The following is a 21,720-nucleotide window of genomic DNA, read 5'->3' as shown; positions in this document are numbered from 1 at the left end:
CAGAGCTGGTTTTGCCACTGCAGTCTTGCAGGGCTTAATAGCTGGTCCTAATGCTCTCTAACTTCCTCCTCCCTTCCTTAGCTTTGGGAATCAACCCAAATGTAATGATTGCAACAGTGAAACATGAAGAACATAGTACAGTTGTGTACACTTACCATAAATGTAGATGTTCGAGTGTATTCACTTTTGCAGTCCTGGTTAACCTCCCTCCAGCCCCCTGACTTCTCTTGGCTGTACCTTTCTTCTTGTTTAGTGTATTACAGCTTTCTGGTGTATTTGCTTTTAAGTGGAGGTGTAACCTTAGCATATAATTGCTTCCCATTATGGGGGCATTTGACATCTGGGGCAAGAAAAACTGATGTAATGGTGTCTGCTGCATGTTTTATACCCCTGATGACCTGACGTCACGGAAGAAGGGACAGCATCCTATGCAGGGATCCAATACTTTGATATTCAGGCCGGCTGAGGGCTACCTGCAGGCAGATAACCCAAATGTAATGACTGCAACAGTGAATACACTCAAACATCTACATTTATGGTAAGTGTACACAACTGTACTTCATGCAGTCGGCATACATGAATATCTGTTACATTATTTACAGATGGCGTTCTGTGGATAATTATGGTTAACAGAGAATTAGTACAGAAGGCAGTGCTTCACATTTACACTTATTTACTTCTGAAAGTAAAGACAGACACTGCTAAAGTAAAAGGAAATGCATGTTATAGTTTGCAAAGAAGCAGTGTCATCATTGAGGATATGTAACTGGTATATGAAATTCATACAAAGCACAGCTTCTGTAAAGAATCTTTAGTGCTTTCACTTCCGTGGGACAGTTTTTGTTTTACACCTGTCTTGAAATGTTTTGTAACCTGTCGTTGGAGGACTTAAAATGTTTGAGTGGAAATTAGATTAATTGTTCACATTTCTAATGGAGGGTGAAATGGAATCACAGAGTTATGGGTCTAAATCTGGCAAACTTATTGCTACTGTGGAATTTAGTTAGTGGGTTTTGCAGAAAGGGGGCATGTTGGGCTTGACTGGAGTTTTTATAATTTTCCCCGAAAAATCAAGGATAAATAGTTTGATTAGAAGGGAACCTAGTATGACATTTACCTACTGCTGGTTTGGAAGCAAACATTTTTCTGTAATGTTAAGCAACAATGTTCTCTGTGGGTGGGCAAGAGTAGTAAACCTACATATTCTATTTTAAGATGTTTTAGGGAGATTAGTTTATTCAGTTAGTTTTGGACAGAGGCATGACTAAGAAGTCAGTATTCTCACTGGACTTTTAGAATGTTCCATTTTAAGGGTTAACAGGTTAAATCCTATAGCTTTTCTTAGCATACATGTTGAAAAGTTACTTGATTTGTAGAAGAGATTAAGATTTTTTTGAAGTGCATTTGTCAGTTGTCATCTGTGTAAATTTTGAAAGAGTTTTGGTGTGAAAGTGAATTCCTAGATGCTTATAACCATCTTAAGTTTTTGCTGTGTTAAAGGATTTTGTGCTTTGCTAAAAAAGAATTTCTAAGCCTGAAATATAACTTATCATCTGGCATCAAAACCAATTTACAGTGAAGCTTTCTAGTGTTCTTTTCTTGAATGTTCAAGTACATACTTTCCATCTGCTGGAAGACTGTGTAACCAAAACTACCTGTAAACAACAATTTATTGTCTTTTAACTCTGTTCATTTATTTGTTTCTGTAGTACTTCAACTACTTGTACACGTATACAATGCCAGGAGACATTAAGAACTGGGTAGATGAGCATATGAACTGTGAAGACATCGCAATGAATTTCCTCGTTGCCAATGTTACAGGGAAGGCACCTATTAAGGTATGCGTCTCTTTAACTTGCAGTTACTGCATTCCATATTAGTCTTCACCCTCTTTGCTATACTCCTTAGACCAGGAAGCCTGGTGATTGTAGTGTTCTGTAATTTGAAGACTGGAGTATTGATTTTGTGCTCAGGGCTTACTTTCAAATCCTTGTGTTGATTGGACAAAGATAATCATTTTACATAGTTTCTGTGTGATTTTGAAAGTTGTTATAACTTCCTTTTTAAGCAACTTCAAGCGAGAACGAAGGGGGCATTACTGGGAAAGGGAAATATGTGAGGGATCCGGGATATAAACAGGAAGTATGCTGTAATGATGTAGGTCTATTTATAGGTACATATATAATTATTTTAGAGTTAATGTACTCTGTTGTTTTTGAAGATATTTTAGACTTTAAAACGCTGATCTGCCTAGGAGAAATAGGACATCTTTACACAGTTACTTCTGGCTTACACTACCTAGGCAGATATCTAAACATGTGCAGAAACATAGTATTTTGAAGTGATTATTACGTAAAGATATGACAGAAGGCATCAGTGTCTGTGGAACTGCCTGGATTTTGAGGCACACCTGCTTATCAGGAAAGGAAGGGCTGTGCTGAAGGTCTCTCAAGCTGTATTTAACTGACTGTATTGGTATTTCAGTAGTCCCTTCAGTATTGTGCACTGACGTTACCTCCAGTTCATTATAGGTGATGCTCTCCTGAAGGATCCATTTCTTTACCTCCAGTGGAACAAAGCTTGATGGTGTAGCTGTTAGTAAGCAGCTGTGCTGTAGTTCATTTATTTATGTATGTATGTATGTATGTATGTAAATATTATTTTCTTAACCATGGTAGAACTCTGATCTACATGGAGCGTTTTCATGTTCAGCTCTGGTGACCATAAAAGCAGACCCAACTACAGGGTCACATAAGTACAATATAGCATAGAAAAAAGGGTGTCTACAAATGGATACATTTGAAAGTTAGCAGAGTAATATTACACATTGCTGATTGGTCATTAGATATTCACAGTGTATAGACTGTTAGAAGGGGAATAGAAATGAGTAACAGTAATGGAGGCAGAGCGCAGGGGGACTAGTTATTTCTTGTATTATGCAACTTCATTAGAACTGCGGTGGTGGTGCTGCGTGCGGTAGCGTTGTCGCCTCACAGTTAGACGTTGCCCGTTCGATTCTCAGTTAGAGGTCTTCTCTGTAGCGACATGCGTGAATGGGCGTTCCTTCGTTGAAGGTTGTGCGTCAGGCCCGGCAAGCCAGTACATAAAAATCTACTGCCAATCGTTAGCGCACCGGAGTTCCGCTGTGGCAACCCCTAACCGGGAAAAGCCGAAAGACACAAACAAACATTAGAACAGCCATCAATTATCAGACAATTAACAAGGATGTCATGCTATTAGTAAACCCAACACATATTAAAGTATGTCATAACAAACAGTAAACTGCAAGAACTTAAAAACTGATCACTGATAAAGATATTATTTACTTATAAAAGAATAAGAGTTTCTAATAATTTATTACTAATCAAACAAAAAATCAAAATGTAAGTCCATTAGGATATGCTGTTTCAGTGCACGAGTGAACTTAATTAGCTGTCCAATGTTAAATATATTATAAACTATTTAACAAACATTTCCATTATAACAATCTGGCTTAGAACAGGGAATCGTACTATTCAGCTGTCTTTTTTCTTCCAATAGTCTAGTCTCTACGTTTTTTAACAATGTACAAAGGTTTTTCCAAAATAATTACTCTGGGATTTTCCATTTGGAGGCAGTGTTTGTCCAGACAGCAGTAGCCAGATGACTTAACCAAAAAGACACATCATGTTTGTCTGTTAACTATTCCTCAGACACAGGAAAGAATAAAGATTTCGTCTTCCATAGAATCTACAAATCTGTTCTGTTACACAGCACTAACTAAAGATAATATCACAGTTCATTTATGGGGATACAGTCCCAAAATTTGTAATCGCTGGATGCATCTGGACTGCCACAAGCTTTAGAGGAATAAGAATATAAAAAGCCTTGTTGCATGCTGGATTCAGGTGTCCAATAGCCTTTAAAGAACCACTATATCAATTTATCATAACAGTAAGGAAAGCACTTAACTTTATTGCATAGATTTCTATAGACACATATAATGTCTGGTAAGACTATGGGAATAAGCTTCTGACAAATATTTTGAAATTTTATGAAGAGTTTATCTCAGTAGGGAATAAGAAGACATATCTAAATTATTAATGCTTTAAACATCTTGATGCCCATTTTGAAGCTTTAACCTAGAGTTTACATTTGGCCAGAGAGGAAAAAAAGTACTTTGGATGTATTATGAATAATCAGAAGCCATAATTGCATGATGCATGCGTATATAATGCCAGACCTCAGTTTCAGGCAAGTCCCAGAATATTTTTATAGTGTCAAAAGATCTAAATATATTCTGAGTTCTATCTATGTCAATCAATTCATGCAGACATATGATATACCTTTGCATTTCCAATCCTCAAATATTAATCTACATACTATGATAGCCCACATTTTTAAAGAATTTGGTAGTATACCATCTTACTGCCCAAGGCGAATTACTTTTGAGAAGCTTAGCTTTGGTCTTAGCCCATGGCAGGAGGTTATGAACTTGTATGGTAACCAGTTAATTTAAAGTAAAAGCCTGTGCATAATACTCAAGATCAGGAATCCCAAGAACCAGGTTTTGTTGATTGATATAAGTGAGAAATAAAGGTACTCCATGCCTTTTGGTGTCTCATAAATATTTAAGTATTAACTTTATTATTTATTCAACCATACATCGTTCTTAGGGACACTAATGTGTCAGAAAATTAAAAATAGCAACAGGACCAGAAACATTTTTAACTGCAGCTATGTGCCCATTTAATTGCAAGTGCAAACATCTCCAAGGGAGAAACCAAATGTAAGCTGTTTCCCAGACAGGTTGCATAGTGAGATCTAGCATTTTAGTATAGCTAGGGTGCAAAATAATACACAGTACTAATGGGTTAAAGGCCCCCAAGAAATAGGAATAGAAGAGTTTTGTGCTCAAAGGTTATAAGCAGATGTTTTAAAGGGAGTCAGGCCAGATTTACACAAGTTACTCCTGAGTACAGAATGATTACTAAAAGATTGCAACAAATCCACTAATATTTGTAGATCAGTATGGAGGCTTTGAGGTAATATTAGGTAATTGTCAGTGAATACCATAATTTTTGTTCTTACAAAATCCAGCCTTTCAATTCCTGGATTTTGTTAGTGATTCAATTAAATGGCTGTATCACCAACACAGAGAAAGGTGACAGGGACATCCCTGCCTAATGCCTTTCTCTAAAACAGTTTCCTCGGAAATGTTATTTGTTAAGACTCTAAATTTAGGAGAGCAATGGAAACTTTGCACAGCCCTAATGAAACCTAGAGGGAATTGCTGTCATTACTTCCCAAATAAACTGCCAATGTAAAGAGTCAAAAACTTTTTTAAAGTTTATTGTTATACCATTTGCTGGATGTTCTTCGTGTTTCACTGTTGCAGTCATCACATTTGGGTTATCTGCCTGCAGGTAGCCCTCAGCCGGCATGAATATCAGAGTCTTCGGATTTCCTCGTCGAATGCTGCCACTTCTTCCATGACGTCAGGTCTTCAAGGGTATAAAACATGCAGTGGACGCCATTGCATCAGTCTTTCTTTCCGTGCAGTGCCCGAAGCAGAAGCAGTTCGCAAGTGCTGGTCGGCCGTCTCCTGAAATTTTCGTTTTCGAGTTTCAGACCCGAAGTCTTCAAAAAAGATAAGTACCCCATTGGGGATCCTTTTTCTTGCTCTAACCGATGTCAGTAAAAGTTAACAATTGTCTTGCCTGTGGAAAGCAAATACCTCATAGAGATTTTCATTCTTACTGCATCCCTTGCTTAGGCCCAGACCACGACGTCTCTCACTGTCGGTTTTGTGCCTTGTTCAATGCCCGAACTATTCGTCGTCGGGCTATTTTTGTAGCCACTTACTTTCGTTCTCAATCTCTGTACTCTGAAATGGTTTCGTTACGCCTTCCGACTACAGATCTTCTGAACAAACGTAAGGATAATGACAGAGACAGACTGCATAGGTTCAAAACTGCTGATGACGCTTCCGTTAAGCTAGTCACCAGTCTGCCAGTGAGGCGCTTTTGCAGCCCCTGATACCCACTACTTCAGATTCGCAGGCCTCTACTGAGACCCATTCGGAGTCCGGTATGCCGCGAGATGCTTCTTCGACAATGGAACCTGCAGATGTCTCTACCTTGGATGGGTCCAGAGCTGCTGTGCAGGCACCAGCTTCTGAGGGTGTATTCAGGACTACAGACATTCATATTAAACTGACGCCATCATTTCCATCCAGAAGTTCCGAATTCCTCAGGCCAAAACTCGCACTATGCCTAGAAAACCGACAAACAAACCGCAGACTCAGGCCCATATGCCTCAAAAACAAATGCTTAGAATGGCTGAAGACCTTATTACCTTAATTAGGGAAAGCCAGCCTTTCCCCTCTAAGAGACCTAAAACTGATTTTCTTTCTGATTCTTCTAATCAGGAATCTGATATCTCTGCTCCTTCTGATTACCAGGATTTGCTCTTCTCTACTTATGAGGATTCTGATGCAGAGGATTCCATTCCCTCTGTTTCCCCTCCAGAAGATTTTTCTTTAGGTGAAACCTTACATACTCTTAGGGAGCATTTCCGCTGGAGAAGCATGGATTATTCTGTGTCCAAAAAGAGACATAGGGAATTCTTACTCCTTCCTCAAAACAGGCCTTTAGCTATCCCTCCTTTACCACTTTACCTCAAGCTCCCAGAAAAACTGACAGGTACTACAGAGTACCTGACTCTCACAAATTCCTCTTGAAGAATCCTTCTGTGGATCCAGAGACCATTTCCCAAGGACCAAAAGGCATTAAGGCTACTGCTGCCAAAAATCCTACCCCTTCTGATAGAGATTCTAGAACCTTAGACAGATTGGGTAAGAATGTATACACTTCTGCTACTTTGGCCATTAGGGCTTTAAATTGCCAGTTTCATATGTTAAAGTATTAGCAGTATATTATGGGACTACTTAAAAAGAAAAAGATGTTGATTCCTGACTGTGCTGAACACAAAGACTTGCAAGATTTAATGCACCCTGCAGAACAAGATGGTAAACATACTTTGCAATGTGGTTTTGATGCTTTAGAAGCATCTTGCAGGGCTGCAGTCACTGGGTCTGTACTTAGAAGGCATGCTTGGCTTAAGGAACAAAACTTGCCAGATCATGTTAAAGCTAAATTACTGGATGCTCCCTTAAACAAAGACTGCCTTTTGGCAACAGCACAGAAGAAGTCATCAAAAGGATGGAGGAAAAAGCTAAATCTATGCAAACTGTTAAAGATTTCATACAAGTACAGCTTCCCAGATTCAGTAGGCATTGGCCTTCAAAGAACTGGTCCTTTTCAGTCCCTTCCAGGCCTTTTCAGTCCAAATCCAGGAACAGCAGACCACCAAGGCTACAGTCTCAGGCTATGCACAGATCTAAGCAGTGGGGGGCTCCCACTTCCAAAGCAGGGAGTAGTAAGCCACCCCCTACAGAAAAATGGCACAATGACTTAACTGTAAACCTTCCAAGCCCTGCTCAATTACCTGCTCCCTTAGGAGGAAAGCTCGCCCTGCATGCAAAAAACTGGGAACTCATTACCCAGGGCAAATGGGTTTTGAACATAGTTTCCCAAGGATGCAGATTCCACTTCCACACACTACCAACCCCAAATGGTTGGCCAGACCTACCCCCAAATCAATTGGCGAAGGCCCAACAGCAGGTTCTCTCTCTACTCAGTATCAGGGCTATTCAGCCTGTCCCAGCAGAACAAAAGGGACATGTTTTTTATTCAAGACTTTTTCTGGTGCCCAGAAAAGACATCTCCTGGCGTCCTATCCTGGACCTCTCTATTCTCAACACCCTTCTGGTGGTTCCAAAATTCAAAATGCTAACTCTTCAACAGCTTCTTCCTATGCTAGCCAAGGATGCCTGGCTGGTAACCCTAGACTTAAAGGAAGCTTACCTGCACATCCCAATAAGAGAATTCTGCAGACAATACCTATGTTTCAGGGCGGGCTCCATGCACTTTCAGTTTTCTGCACTTCCCTTTGAGAACATTCTGGGCCCAGTAGATAAGCCAAAGTGTCTAGCTCCAGCCATTGCATTTTTCAGGCAGAGAAATATCAAAATTTACCCATACTTGGATGATTGTCTGATTCAGGCAGCAAGCCAGGACTTGCTATTACAACACCTGGCATTCATAAAGAAACTTCTAACCTCACTGGGGTACACCATCAATGAAAAGAAATCTCACCTAGTACCCTGCCAACAGATTGTATTCCTGGGAGCAAGCTTGAACACAGCTTCCCAGATGGCATTCCTCACTCTGGAGAAACAAGTTTATTTGACAACCTACTTCAAACTATTGGCCACAAAACCCCAGCTATCTGCAAGGAAAATACTGCAAGCTCTGGGGTTCATGGCCTCTTGCATTCTACTAATTTCATATGCAAGACTGCATATGAGGAAACCCCAATGGTATCTAAAAAGCCTATGGTGTCAACTTTCTCAGGACATGGAAACAATGAGTCCTATCATTTTTTGTATAAGGACAGAGTTCCTTTGGTGGGCAGAGGCCTGCTACCACAGCAAGGGACTCCCCTTTCACTCTACCCCCTGCCGCCCAAACCCTATCAACAGATGCATCAGACTATGCATGGGTGGCTCACATGGTAGGGCAGTGCATTCAGGGCAAATGGAACCCGAGACAGTTGCACCTGCATATCAGTCAAAAAGAAATGTTAGCTGTACAGAATGCTCTGACAGCCTTCAAAATATTTACTCTTCCAGGACAAGTATTGGTAAAGGCAGACAACATCACAGTTATGTGGTACATAAACAAGCAGGGGGGGGGACCCACTCATACCCTCTCTGCAGACTAGCCGTGGCTGTGTGGAACACAGCCTTGAGCTACCAAGTAAACCTACAAGCACAATTCCTGCCAGGCAAATGACTTAGCAGAAATCTCATGGACCCACACGAATGGAAACTAGAACCCAAAATATTCAACCTCTTGTGGAACAAATGTGGGACTCCAGAGGTAGACCTGTTTGCCTCCCCTCAGAACTACCAATTGAACACATTCTGCACAAGAACTTTCCACAGTCAAGCTTGGAAAGTGGATGCCCTGTCCTTTACTTGGAAAAGCCTCTTGGTTTATGCCTTTCCCCCTATGCCTCTCCTCTTGAAGGTTCTACTAAAGATCAAACAGGACAAGCTAAGGACAATACTGATTGTGCCAGACTGGCCACGTCAGCACTGGTGTACCCCCTCTTATGCAGTATGACACTGCTACAAGCATGGCATCTGCCTCAGACCTCTTCCCTGCTGTCCCAGCAGGCGGGCCAGATTCTGCACCCTCAGCTTCAAACCCTGAACCTTGCAGCCTGGCTAATTCCTTCAGCTCTCCTCTAGCATCCCTCAGTAAGCAGGTGCTAGATGTCATTCTGGAGGCAAGGAGGCCTAGTACTAGAAAATCCTATGCTGAAAAGTGGAAAAGATACTGTTCCTGGAGCCAGACTCTGGGAATGGGCACAACGGTGCCCAGCTTACCTCATATTTTACAGTACTTAACAGAAATGCTCCACAGGAGCCTATCTTCTCATCAATTAAAATTCATGCCTCTGCCATTTCAGCACATTATAATACTGAGCCACCCCTCTTCTCCCACCCCTTGCTAAAACAATTCCTTAGATGGGCCAAAAATTTAAGACCCCCCCCCAGGAGAGCTCCCACTCCAGCCTGGGCCTTAACTTTGTATTGGAAAAGCTCACTCTTCCCCACTTTGAGCCAGCTGCAACAGCAGAGTTGAAATTCCTTTCTTGGAAAATGGCCTTGCTTCTAGCCATCACTTCAGCAAGAAGAGTGCCTGAATTACAGGTCCTCATGGCAGTGGAACCCTTCATTATCTTCCATGTGGACAGGGTTTCCCTCAGGACTAATCCCTCCTTTATGCCCAAGGTGGTATCTAGTGTGGCCCTAAATCAGTCCATTTATTTGTCTACTTTTTTCCCTAATCCACAAAACAAAGGGGAACGAATACTGCACTCTATGCACAGACAACTTAGATTCTATTTGGACAGGACTAAGGCTGTCAGAAAATCTGAACAGCTGCTAGTTGGCTTTGCTGCAGGGGCAGAGGGGAAGGCCATTTTAAAGCAAACCATTTCCAAATGGATAGCCCATTGCATTCATTTCTGCTACAAGCACCATGGAAAACCTATCCCACAGCGGATAAGATCACATTCCACCAGGGCTGCATCTACCTCTACGGCATTTCTCAGAAGAGTCCCTACCAGGGACATCCTTGAAGCTGCTACCTGGAGCTCTGTGCATACCTTCACCAAGCATTACAACATGCCTATCTTTTCTAAATCCAGAGCTGGATTTGCCACAGGAGTCTTGCAGGGCTTAATAGCTGGCCCTAATGCTCTTTAACTACCTCCTGCCTTCTTTAGCTTTGGGAATCAACCCAAATGTGATGACTGCAACAGTGAAACATGAAGAACATAGTACAGTTGTGTACACTTACCATAAATGTAGATGTTCAAGTGTATTCACTGTTGCAGTCCTGGTTACCCTCCCTCCAGCCCCCTGACTTCCCTTGGCTCTACCTTTCCTTTTTGTTTGGTATATTTATTTTTTCTTGTGTATTTGCTTTTAGATGGGGGTGTACCATACCATGTAATTGCTTCCTATTGTGGGGGCACCTGACCTCTGGGACAAGAAAAACTGATGTACTGGCGTCGGCTGCATGTTTTATACCCCTGACAGCCTAACTTCATGGAAGAAGCGACAGCATCCGACACAGAAATTAGAAGACTCTGGTATTCAGGCCGGCTGAGTGCTACCTGCAGGCAGATAACCCAAATGTGATGACTGCAACAGTGAATGCACTCTAACATCTACATTTATGGTAAGTGTACACAACTGTTCTTTCTGAAGGTGTAGATCTTCTTCCGGCTTTTAAAAATTAAAAAACAAAAAACTAACTGTAGAAATCACAAAAAAATGGCCAGAGTGCAAGCAAAACTCTTATTTAATGAAATACAGTGAAGCGCTTTTCATTTGTAAAATAACAAACTTCATCAGACTAGAACAGTATTAAACCACAACCGATCTTCTTAAATAGCATTTTATAAGCCCGCCCTAAAGTAGAAAGGAAATGATATCATGAGCAAATTTTCCCGGTTAGGAGTCGCCACAGCGGTAATTGTCTAAAATATAACTTTAGCGTATGAATATGCTCCGCACTTGAATGATCCTTAATGAATCCAACCTGAGAACACCGAATGAGCCTCAGTAGTAATCTTTAGTCTGCAAGAATTTGAGCTTAACTCTAAAGATCAATATTTTTTAATGAAATAGGCCTATAATTCAAGGGGTTAGTCTGGTCTTTGTTAGGTTTGGGAAGTAATGTTATAGTTGATACCTTAGATAATGGTTTGATCCATTTTTCTGTTTGAAATTGCTGTAAAACAAGAGTCTAGGGCTTTACCAGATCTTCCCAGGTTTTATATAGCTCACTGTTCAAACCAGTAGTCCCAGGTGAGTAAAGCAATTGAAGGTTTCTTTGGTGAAAAGGAATTTCATGAGTTTGACTGAATACTTGGAATAATGAGATGGATTTTATGTTTGTTGGGAGGGATTCCCAAGATTGGGTTGCCATTGTAGAGAAGCTGTGCTAAATCAAGTGAAGTTTACCTTCTGGAATGGTAAAGGTTGGGGAGTTTAGGAATCTGAGGTTAAACATAGTAGTTCTTTTAGATAGTCTAGTGGGAAAAAATGAAGACTTCCAGATGCAGTCATTTTTAGGACTGTGATGAGAGAAGTATTTTGCGTTTTTGCTTTATAAGCAGCTATTTGGCTTTTTGCAGAATGGAGCAGTAATGATAGAGACTTAACATGACATATGTTGTGGGATGTGGTTTGATGAGCAGTCTGTTTTTTTTTTTTTTCTTGGTTGCAATAGTTGTGGCTAATAGACCATAGTCTAATTGAGAAAACAGTACTCTTTTGCTAATGGTGCTTTTCCCTTATGGTGGATGCATGTGTGGCCCAGAAGAGGAGACTGTTAATTCTGAACTTTGTCATATTGATGTGTTACTGGAAGTTAAGGGACTGTTCCATTCAGTCTCTGAGGTGTTTTAAATATTTTGTGGTTTAGATGGGTTCTCTGTTTTTGTGTAATTTTCATTTTAGTGCTCCACTTATTTACCTTCTTATGTCCAGTTCAGCATTATTTTCCAGTCTAAAGCACACCTCCAAAGTCCACTGTAAGTCTATGGTTACTTCACTCTGGTCCAACTTTCCTGTGCCTATTTTGAAGACACTCGCCAGTTATGTTAAAGAGGTGGTACGGGTTGGGATATGCATCACTTGATGAAAACTCTTCCCTCAGGTATAAGAGGTAAAATTGTCCATATAGGGAGTTGCAGTGGGCAAAAATGCTTTTTAGTACTATTACTCACAGGTTCAACAATGGATTTAAATCATTACGTTCAGTAATGGGATGCTATACTGGATGACTTCCCCATGCTTAGTTGACTGTGAGGAAAAACCTCACAGAGAAAAAAAAAAGTTTAATTGCATTGTTCATTTAGTCAGGTAGACTCATCAGATTGAGCTTTGTGAACCTGGGCTGTCATGAAGTAAACCAGATGCCCTTAACACTGACATATTTTTGCCAAGTTTAATCTTGCCACATTTCTGAGAAAGTCTCTTGGGACATCAGACAGAACATAATGTGGACAGTCTGAGCTCTCCTTTACTTTCTAATTTTAGATCGTTTTCAAATGTTTATATTGCATTACTTTTGCTTGGTCATAGAGACTGTAATTTTGTTTAATCTGCCCTTTTAATCACCTTAACATTGTACTTTACTTCCATCCCTGTCTTTGTCCTTACCTGTAGTCCAACTATTCCATGCCCTGATGAACGTCTTTGTAAATTCTTTCTGCACCATTCATTCCAGCAACCACTTGCATATGTTCTCAGCCCTCTGTGTAAAAACGCAGATCCAGACAGTCATTGGTCCCTCTAATTTTTGAGACTTACTATGCTCTTTCTGTTTAGGGTAGTTTGAAAGCTTCCAGCCAGTTACTGTTTCTTTAACACCTTTTTTGAATTATCACTTGTAACACAGGCAAACTTCCATTTATATAGAAGTAATTAAACCATATTAACAAGTACATATTTATAAACCTTACACATAATATACATTGTTGTATATGATATAATTCAAGCAACATTACATAAATTGTTCAGTTGCTTCCTTCTCTTAAACCTCATTCCTCCTCCAAAGCATTTTTCTGCATATATTGTTCCCACAATTTTGTTTTTTCCTATGTAACTTAGTCCTAACCTCTTTTAAAGATGCCACATCCTGTTCTTTTATCTTCATTACAATATTCACTACTTCAAGTTTAGTTAGTTTAGATTTTGATTTATGTTTTCTCGTAATTAAGTTTAATTCTGGTGGCTTTAATTCTGATAGCTGCCAAAAAATAAAGTTTTACTATGTCCAGGCAATTCAGATCCTGTATCTTAGCTAAAAAATAATAATTTCCTGAGTTACACGCGTGTTCAGCAAGTATTCCTGACAGAGTACTCTGTAGGAAATTTTTAAAGTCTACCAACTCATTACACTCCCAAAACATAGGTTCCCAGTTATCTGTTTCTTCCCCATTACACCTCCAACATTTACCATCTACTAAGAAAAACTTATTTGGAGTCTGCTTGGGCTATAAAAGTATTAATGCAAACACTTACAGGCAGAAAGCCTAAATCTTCTAGATTATGTTGCATATTTGGGAGCCATACATATGCCGTTCCATTGTTTCTTGTGAATTGCATATCCAGTCTCTCTTTCCAGTCTTTTCTGAGCTCTTCTGATTCCTATAGTTTATAAAATAAAAATGCAAACTTATACTTGAAAACACCGGTTTAATAGGACACAACACAGAATCCCAGTGACTAAGCCCTTTCACCATAGCAATGGCTTCATCAGAGTACTGTTGGGTGGTGCAAACAACATTTAAATAACATGAAATTCTATTACCCAGCCAATCAACATTCAGTGACATCATCACAGCACATTTAAATTTAAACAAACAGATGGCAAATTGTAATACAAAATATTATCTACTCAAAATCTAAAATGTATAATGTATAAAAAATACTTTTTGCTAAAAGATGTTGAAAAATTAAACCTGTGCATAAACTCAAGCACAGATCTTAAAAATGTGTAAGACCTTTTTATGTACAAAAATGTGAAACATGCTCATATCTTAGTTGCTTTAGTTTTTTAAGCATAGGGAGAATGGCAATACTGTCATTAAGTCCCGGTGGATGAGTGGCATTTAATCTAAGTTGCCACATAGTCTCCAGATTTTTGACCTTGAGCTTTAACTCACCCCCTCTTTCATTGCATTTCACCCTGTCTATAACAAAAAAAACATTTTTTTTTAAATTGGCACAGTTTAAACTATGCCTAATACAATGCATTGTGGATATCTTTGATTCTGATGGCCCTGACATGTTCAGCAATTCTCTCCCTCAATTTACGTACAGTTTTACCAAGGTAAAAATTTGTGCAACTGCTGCAGGTTGCCACATACACTAACATATTAGTGTTGCAACACCACCTACCCGGGCAAGCTAATGTACGATTGTACCCAGTGGCAGACACATAAGGACCATCATTGATATATGTACATGCCGTACACGCTCCACATTTGTACATTCTAGAAATCAAGGATTTACTAGAGGGATCTTCCATAATATCTTTTACATTCCTCCCTCGACTGTACACTATCCTTGGTTTGGGTCCTAAGATCTCTTTACGTGTGTCAGTGAGACCCAAATGCCATGCATTGTTGATCACCAAAACAATGTCCTGAGCAAGATGATTGCACCTAAGAACCATTACAGCAGAAACGTCAACTGAATCTTGAAGCGACTTCACAGGAAAGCCCTGCACCAAGAATAGGTTGGTAAACGGTATTCCTTGTCTTCAAAATTTCATGCTTAATCCTCAGAATTAGTTTTAAGGGATAACCCTTAACGTTGGAACAGCTCTTGTTTAAATATGTCAGGGTTACTCACCAACCTGGACAGCCTAATCATCTGCCCCTTGATGATACCCTTCTTCTGATGGTAAGGGTGACAGCTGCTGTAATGAAGCATTGAACTGGAAAAGGTTTTCTTCCTGTGAATACTGCTTTCCAAAACTGTGCCATCAAATTTCAGATTAATGTCCAAGTAGTTAAATTCACTTGGATGCCAGGAGTGAGTAAACCTGAAAAAATAGTGGTACTGTTGACAAACTCAAGGAACTCATTGGCTTCCTGTTCATTTCCCTTCCAAAGAATGAGAATATCGTCCAAAAATCTGTTATATAACAGAATTTTGGACATAAACCTAGAGGTGAAGACAAAACTTTCTTCCCAAAACAGGAGTACTAAATTGGCAAAAACTGGGGCACATTTTGCACCCATAGCTACTCCCGCTGTATTTTGGTAAATTCCCCTTCGAAGAGCAAGAAATTATTCCTTAGGACATTTTCCATTAATTCAAATAGTAAACTGATTTTAGTCCTAGTACAGGTTTTACTGTTTAATAGACCTTCCCTAAAGAAATGTAAACCTTCTTCGTGGGGTATTGTAGTAAAAAGATTGATCACATCAATAGTGAGGAAAGAAAATGGCACTGGTGACTGATCACATCAATAGTGAGGAAAGAAAATGGCACTGTTTTTCAGATTTACTCACTCCTGGCATCCAAGTGAATTTAACTACTTGGACATTAATCTTAAATTTGATGGTACATTTTTGGAAAGCAGTATTCACAGGAAGAAAACCTTTTCCAATTCAATGCTTCATTACAGCAGCTGTCACCCTTACTATCAGTAGAAGGGTATCATCAATGGGCAGATGATTAGGCTGTCCAGGTTGGTGAGTAACCCTGACATATTTAAACAAGAGCTGTTCCAACTTGTGGGTATGTTCCTAGATAGGGGTTATCCCTTAAAACTAATTCTGAGGATTAAGCATGACATTTTGAAGAAAAGGAATACCCTTTACCAACCTATTCTTGGTGCAGGGCTTCCTGTGAAGTCTCCTCAAGATTCAGCTGATGATTCTGCTGTAATGGTTCTTAGGTACAATCATCTTGCTCAGGACATTGTTTCAGTGATCAACAATGCATGGCATTTGGGTCTCACAGATATATGCAAGGAAATCTTAGGACCCCAACCCAGGATAGTGTACAGTCGAGGGAGGAATGTAAAAGATATTATGGAAAATCCCTCTAGTAAATCCTTGATTTCTAGAGTGTTCAAATGTGGAGCGTGTAGGGCATGTAAGTACATCAGTGATGGTCCTTATGTGTCTGTCAGTGGGTACAATCGTACACTAGCTTGCCTGGGTAGGTGTTGTTGCAAAACTAATATGTTAGTGTATGTGGCAATCTGTAGCAGTTGCACAAATTTTTACATTGGTAAAATTGTACATAAATTGGGGGAGAGAATTGCTGAACATGTCAGGGCCATCAGCATCAAAGATGTCCACAATGCATTGTATAGGCATAGTTTAAACTGTGCCAATTTCAAAAAATTCATTTTTGTTACTATAGACAGGGTGAAATGCAATGAAAGAGGGGGTGATTTAAAGCTCAAGGTGGAAAATTTGGAGACTATGTGTTAAATTAGATTAAATGCCACTCTTCCACTGGGACTTAATGACAATATTGCCATTTTCTCTATGCTTAAAACTAAAGCAACTAAGATATGAGCGTGTTTCACATTTTTGTACATAAAAAGGTCTTGCACATTTTTAAGATCTGTGTTTGAGTTCATTTAAGTACAGGTTTAATTTTTTAACATCTTTTAGCAAAAAGTGTTTTTTATACATTACACATTTTAGATTTTGAGTAGGTAATATTTTGTATTACAATTTGCCATCTGTTTGTTTAAATTTAAATGTGCTGTGATGATGTCATTGAATGTTGATTGGCTGGGTAATAGAATTTCATGTTATTTAAATGTTGTTTGTACCACCCAACAGTACTCTGATGAAGCCATTGCTATGGTGAAAGCGCATAGTTGTTGGGATTCTGTGTTGTGTCCTATTAAACTGGTGTTTTCATGTTTAAGTTTGGATTTTTTATTTTATGTTCTTGGTTTTTGCTTCGTTTGAAGTGTTGCTTGTTTTTATTTTTGTAAATTCCTATAGTTATCATGCAATATTTTATATACCATACTAATTATTCCTTTTTTTAACAGCAACTAATATTCTAGATTCAGTTAAAAACTCAACCATTACAGGACTTTCATTTAGGATTCCCCTGCCTCTTTCTCTCTGTCTGTACTCTAGGTATCGGTCCCTGGTAAGGAAGCCAATCGCTAGCCTGCAATCCAAATGTCTTCTTGGCCTCTTCCTATTCATTTACCTTTCCCTGTCTAATTATTTGTTCCTAATACCTTGGTTCCTTTACCAGCTTCCTTCAATAAATTCCAGCCCCCACGTGCCTGTTTTCTGTACCCATCTGTACCCCTAATTGCAGTCATTCCCATCAGCAGAATCGCCTTTCTCAATCCCTGTGTTCGCTTAGTTCTTAGTATACTTTCTGCTACTTTATAAATATAATATTCTGTATGAGTGTTGTTGTTCTTCTTAAAGATCTGTGTCCAAAATCCCATTCATTCCTTATTTCTTGAATTACTCCCTGCTTCATCATCATCCCTTTCCACTTTGAATTGTAGCTTTCTGCTTGTGTTATATATATAAGAGCCTTAACTGTGTGGCTCTTAAATATCCCATCAAGTCATGTAATCCTAAACCTCCTTGTTCTATTGGGAGGCTCGATTTTTCCCATGTGACTCTTGCCCTCTTCCCACCCAAATAAAATCCATTAACTCTTTATTAATTACTATCCACAACTTCTCTAGTTGATAAAAATATGCCTGACCTGTGTACAAAACTAAAGGGACTAAAAACCATTTGGCTGCTTTTCGATTATTGAAATTTTTAATGTAAATTAATTGCATATTAACTGACATTAGAATATATATTAAAAAAAGAAGAAAACAAAAGCAAGACATTGATGTTGTGACTTACTTTATTTTTTTTCAGCCAATTGCTTAAGCAAACCACTTTATTTACATTGGTTGGTTTAAGGGCTACTCTATTTTTTTTATTATTATTATTATTAACAACATATCCAGACACTGAAAACAAACGTTCACTAGGATCAATAGTGGTTGGGGGTGCTAAATATTTTCTGGCTAACTTAGCCAGGACTGGATAATTGTCCTTGTGTAGCTTCCACCACTGCAGTGTATCAGATTGAACCTCAATTTGTTTTTCAAGTCTGTATCACTCAACAACTGCTTTCACAGCAGATGAGAGAGGCATCAGTGGCTTATCTTCAGAGTCTGATGAAAGTTCATGCATTTCCATTCTCTTTGTGGGTGGCATACCTCTCACGTGTACCTCATTATGAGGAACGTATCTCATTTGGGTCTTAAAAAGGTCACGTTCCTCGAAGTTCCTCAAAGTTCCACATTGAAAGACTCTGTCACACATTCAGTGTTAGGAATTTTTTTAGTGAAATCCATTGTAAGTAGAAATGAATCATGTTAATTCATTAAAATATCTTCTTTATAAGTAAAACCAGCATATTTTAACCATCCTATGACCTTCCTAGTTGAAGCTGTTAGTAAGCCATTGGTATGTGTTCCACATTTTGCCCATTTGTTCCACATTATGAGGGCTAGTGTTCCTCATTTTGGAGATGGAAGGTTGAGAGCTATGGTGGGTGGTTCTTCTTCTGGTTGATTATCATTTTGATCAGAATGTTCCACAAGAACTTTTTGCTCTTGCCAAACCTTGTGTCTTTTGTCCTTTCACAAGCATTTAAAATTTTTGAAACATGAGTCCAGTGCAGTCAAAATTTCTAACCATAAAAGGTTTAGTTTCATTTTGCGTTGTTCTACATCTGTCAAAAATGCATCTTTGAAATGTATGATGCTAGCATGTTCATCATCAGTACACTACTTTTCAACTTTAAGATGGCAGAGGGTTTGCTGTGTCATTGAGCAGGAAACTCTCTGCCCAGTAATTTTGTAGTGTAGCAACAGGGATTGAGAACCTTTTGTACCAGATGCAGTTTCTTTCACTCTGTCTCTGTTGGTAGAGTGAGACTGTGTTTATGGCCTGGCTACGCTAGAGTTTTCAGCACAGCTTCTTTGTTGTTTAGAAGTCATTTGATCATCCGAAGAGATGAATTCCAACATATGTGAACATCCTGAATTAACTTTTCCTGTCGCTGACACAGTTGCACCTGCTGCATTGTCAACTCAGCACTGTTCACAGGACTGTTTAAAGTGTCCCACAACTTTGCAGCATTTAGCTAGGAGTCCTTCAATTCCAGACTCAGCATCTACTTTATTTATAGACAACTGAAGGCTGTGTGCTGCACACAGTATATTCTGAAATGGCAGTCTTCCTAGAGCAGCTGTCACATTACGTGCATTGTCTGTGCCAAATGTAGTCACTTTCTCATAAATTCCCCATGATCTTGCCATTGATGAAAATTATTTGCACAGTTTTCTGAATAGTGTCATTCTTCACTTTGCTTAACGCACAGTGTAAAGTAGTGAGAAACCCAATCTTTGTCAATGAAATGACAGGTAACACCAAGTTAGCTGTCATTAGCCACAGACGACCAGTAAGTCACCTGTAAAGCTACAAATTCAACTCCTGTTATAACCTGACTTATTTTCTCTCTCTCTCTCTCTTGCCTCGCACAAACTGTCAATTTCATTGCTAATGACAGACCTGGAAGGCAAAGTATATTACAGATTTCCACTGGTGACGCGAATAATGTCCTGGAGGCCTTCATCATTGACTATGTTAATCAATCGACTATTCTCAGCAATCCTTCTAACAATGGCTTTAGTAATGATTTTCTTCGTGTTTCACTGTTGCAGTCATTACATTTGGGTTATCTGCCTGCAGGTAGCCCTCAGCCGGCCTGAAAATCAAAGCCTTGGATTCCTGCATCGGATGCTGTCTCTTCTTCCATGACATCAGGTCGTCGGGGGTATAAAACATGCAGCCGATGCCATTACATCAGTCTTTCTTGACATGCAGTGCCCAAAGCAGAAGCAGTTCACAAGTACCAGTCGGCCGACTCTTGAAATTTTTGGTTTTGAGTTTCAGAAACCGAAGTCTTCAAAAAACGAAGTACCCTGTTGGGGATCCTTTTTCTTGCCGTTCCTTCTAGCCATCACTACAGCAAGAAGAGTGTCTGAATTACAGGCCTTCATGGCAGTGGAGCCCTTCATTATCTTCCATGCAGACAGGGTTTCCCTCAGGACCAATCCTTCCTTTATGCCCAAGGTGGTGTCTAGTGTGGCCCTAAATCAGTCCATTCATTTGTCTGCCTTTTTTCCTAATCCACAAAACAAAGGAGAACGAATACTGCACTCTTTGGACGTGCACAGACGGTCTAGATTTTATTTGGACAAGACTAAGCCTATCAGAAAATCTGAATAGCTGCTAAGTTGGCTTTTACTGCAGGGGCTGAGGGTAAGGCCATTTCAAAGCAAACTATTTCTAAATGGATAGCCCATTGCATTAATTTCTGCTATAATCACCATGGAAAAACTACCCCACAGGGGATAAGACCACATTCCACCAGGGCTGCATCTACCTCTACAACCTTTCTCAGAGGAGTCCCTACCAGGGACATCCTAGAAGCTGCTACCTGGAGTTCTGTACATACCTTCACCAAGCATTACCACATGCCTATTTTTTCTAAATGCCGAGCTGGTTTTGCCACTGCAGTCTTGCAGGGTTTAATAGCTGGTCCTAATGCTCTCTAACTTCTTCTCCCTTCCTTAGCTTTGGGAATCAACCCAAATGTAATGACTGCAACAGTGAAATACGAAGAACATAGTACAGTTGTGTACACTTACCATAAATGTAGATGTTCAAGTGTATTCACTGTTGCAGCCCTGGTTACCCTCCCTCCAGCCCCCTGACTTCTCTTGGCTCTACCTATCCTCCTTGTTTTAAGCTTTCTGGTGTATTTGCTTTTTGTTACAGGTGTAACATAGCATATATTTGCTTCCCATTGTGGGGGCACCTGACATCTGGGGCAAGAAAAACTGATGTAATGGTGTTGGCTGCATGTTTCATACCCCTGACGACCTGACGTCATGGAAGAAGAGACAGCGTCCAGCGCAGGAATCCAAGATTTTGATATTCAGGCCTTCTGAGGGCTACCTGCAGGCAGATAACCCAAATGTAATGACTGCAACAGTGAATAGACTTGAACATCTACATTTATGGTAAGTGTACACAACTGTACTTTGTTGTATTTCCCTTGAACCATTGGTTTTGCCATCTCCTGAAGTTCAACTGATGTAGTCTGGTGACGCACTTATTCAGTTTTTTTTTTTAATGGCTCATCGTGAGCAATAAATGCGTGCTTGGTTCGCAGGAGGTAATTCAGCGATGAATTGCTACCATGATATTTAAACTCTTTTTTCGCAGTATTTGCAAACCATGGTATCACTAGTTTTAAAAACAAACTTTCCATTCAAAATCGTTCTTTCCACCTTTGATTCCATTTGAACTAACTTCAGTAGTAGTCATTTTCTCATATATTCCCCTTGATTTTGCCACTGATGAATAGCGTCGTTCCATTGAACCAACTTCCATTAATCCCTCATGAAAGGAAAACCGGAAACAACATAGGAAGCAATGAAG

At 39.6% G+C, this 21,720-nt stretch overlaps 1 protein-coding gene across 2 annotated transcripts in view; it reads left to right on the top strand.

Moving 5' to 3' along the window:
• The window catches only part of EXT2 (exostosin glycosyltransferase 2), a 1,719,054-nt gene that overhangs the window by 1,477,965 nt on the left and 219,369 nt on the right, over positions 1-21,720 (top strand). For both annotated transcript variants that reach the window (XM_044078315.1, XM_044078314.1), the window contains exon 12: positions 1,710-1,838. In XM_044078315.1, coding sequence (XP_043934250.1) covers positions 1,710-1,838 — 129 coding nt within the window. The remainder of the gene's footprint in view (positions 1-1,709; positions 1,839-21,720) is intronic.

The sequence above is a fragment of the Protopterus annectens genome, chromosome 7.part0, assembly GCF_019279795.1.
Source record: "Protopterus annectens isolate FY-2018-M chromosome 7.part0, PAN1.0, whole genome shotgun sequence".
Classification (NCBI taxonomy): domain Eukaryota; kingdom Metazoa; phylum Chordata; order Ceratodontiformes; family Protopteridae; genus Protopterus; species Protopterus annectens.
The sequence above is the reverse complement of the archived record's forward strand: the minus strand, read 5'-3'. Positions and strand labels throughout refer to the sequence as shown.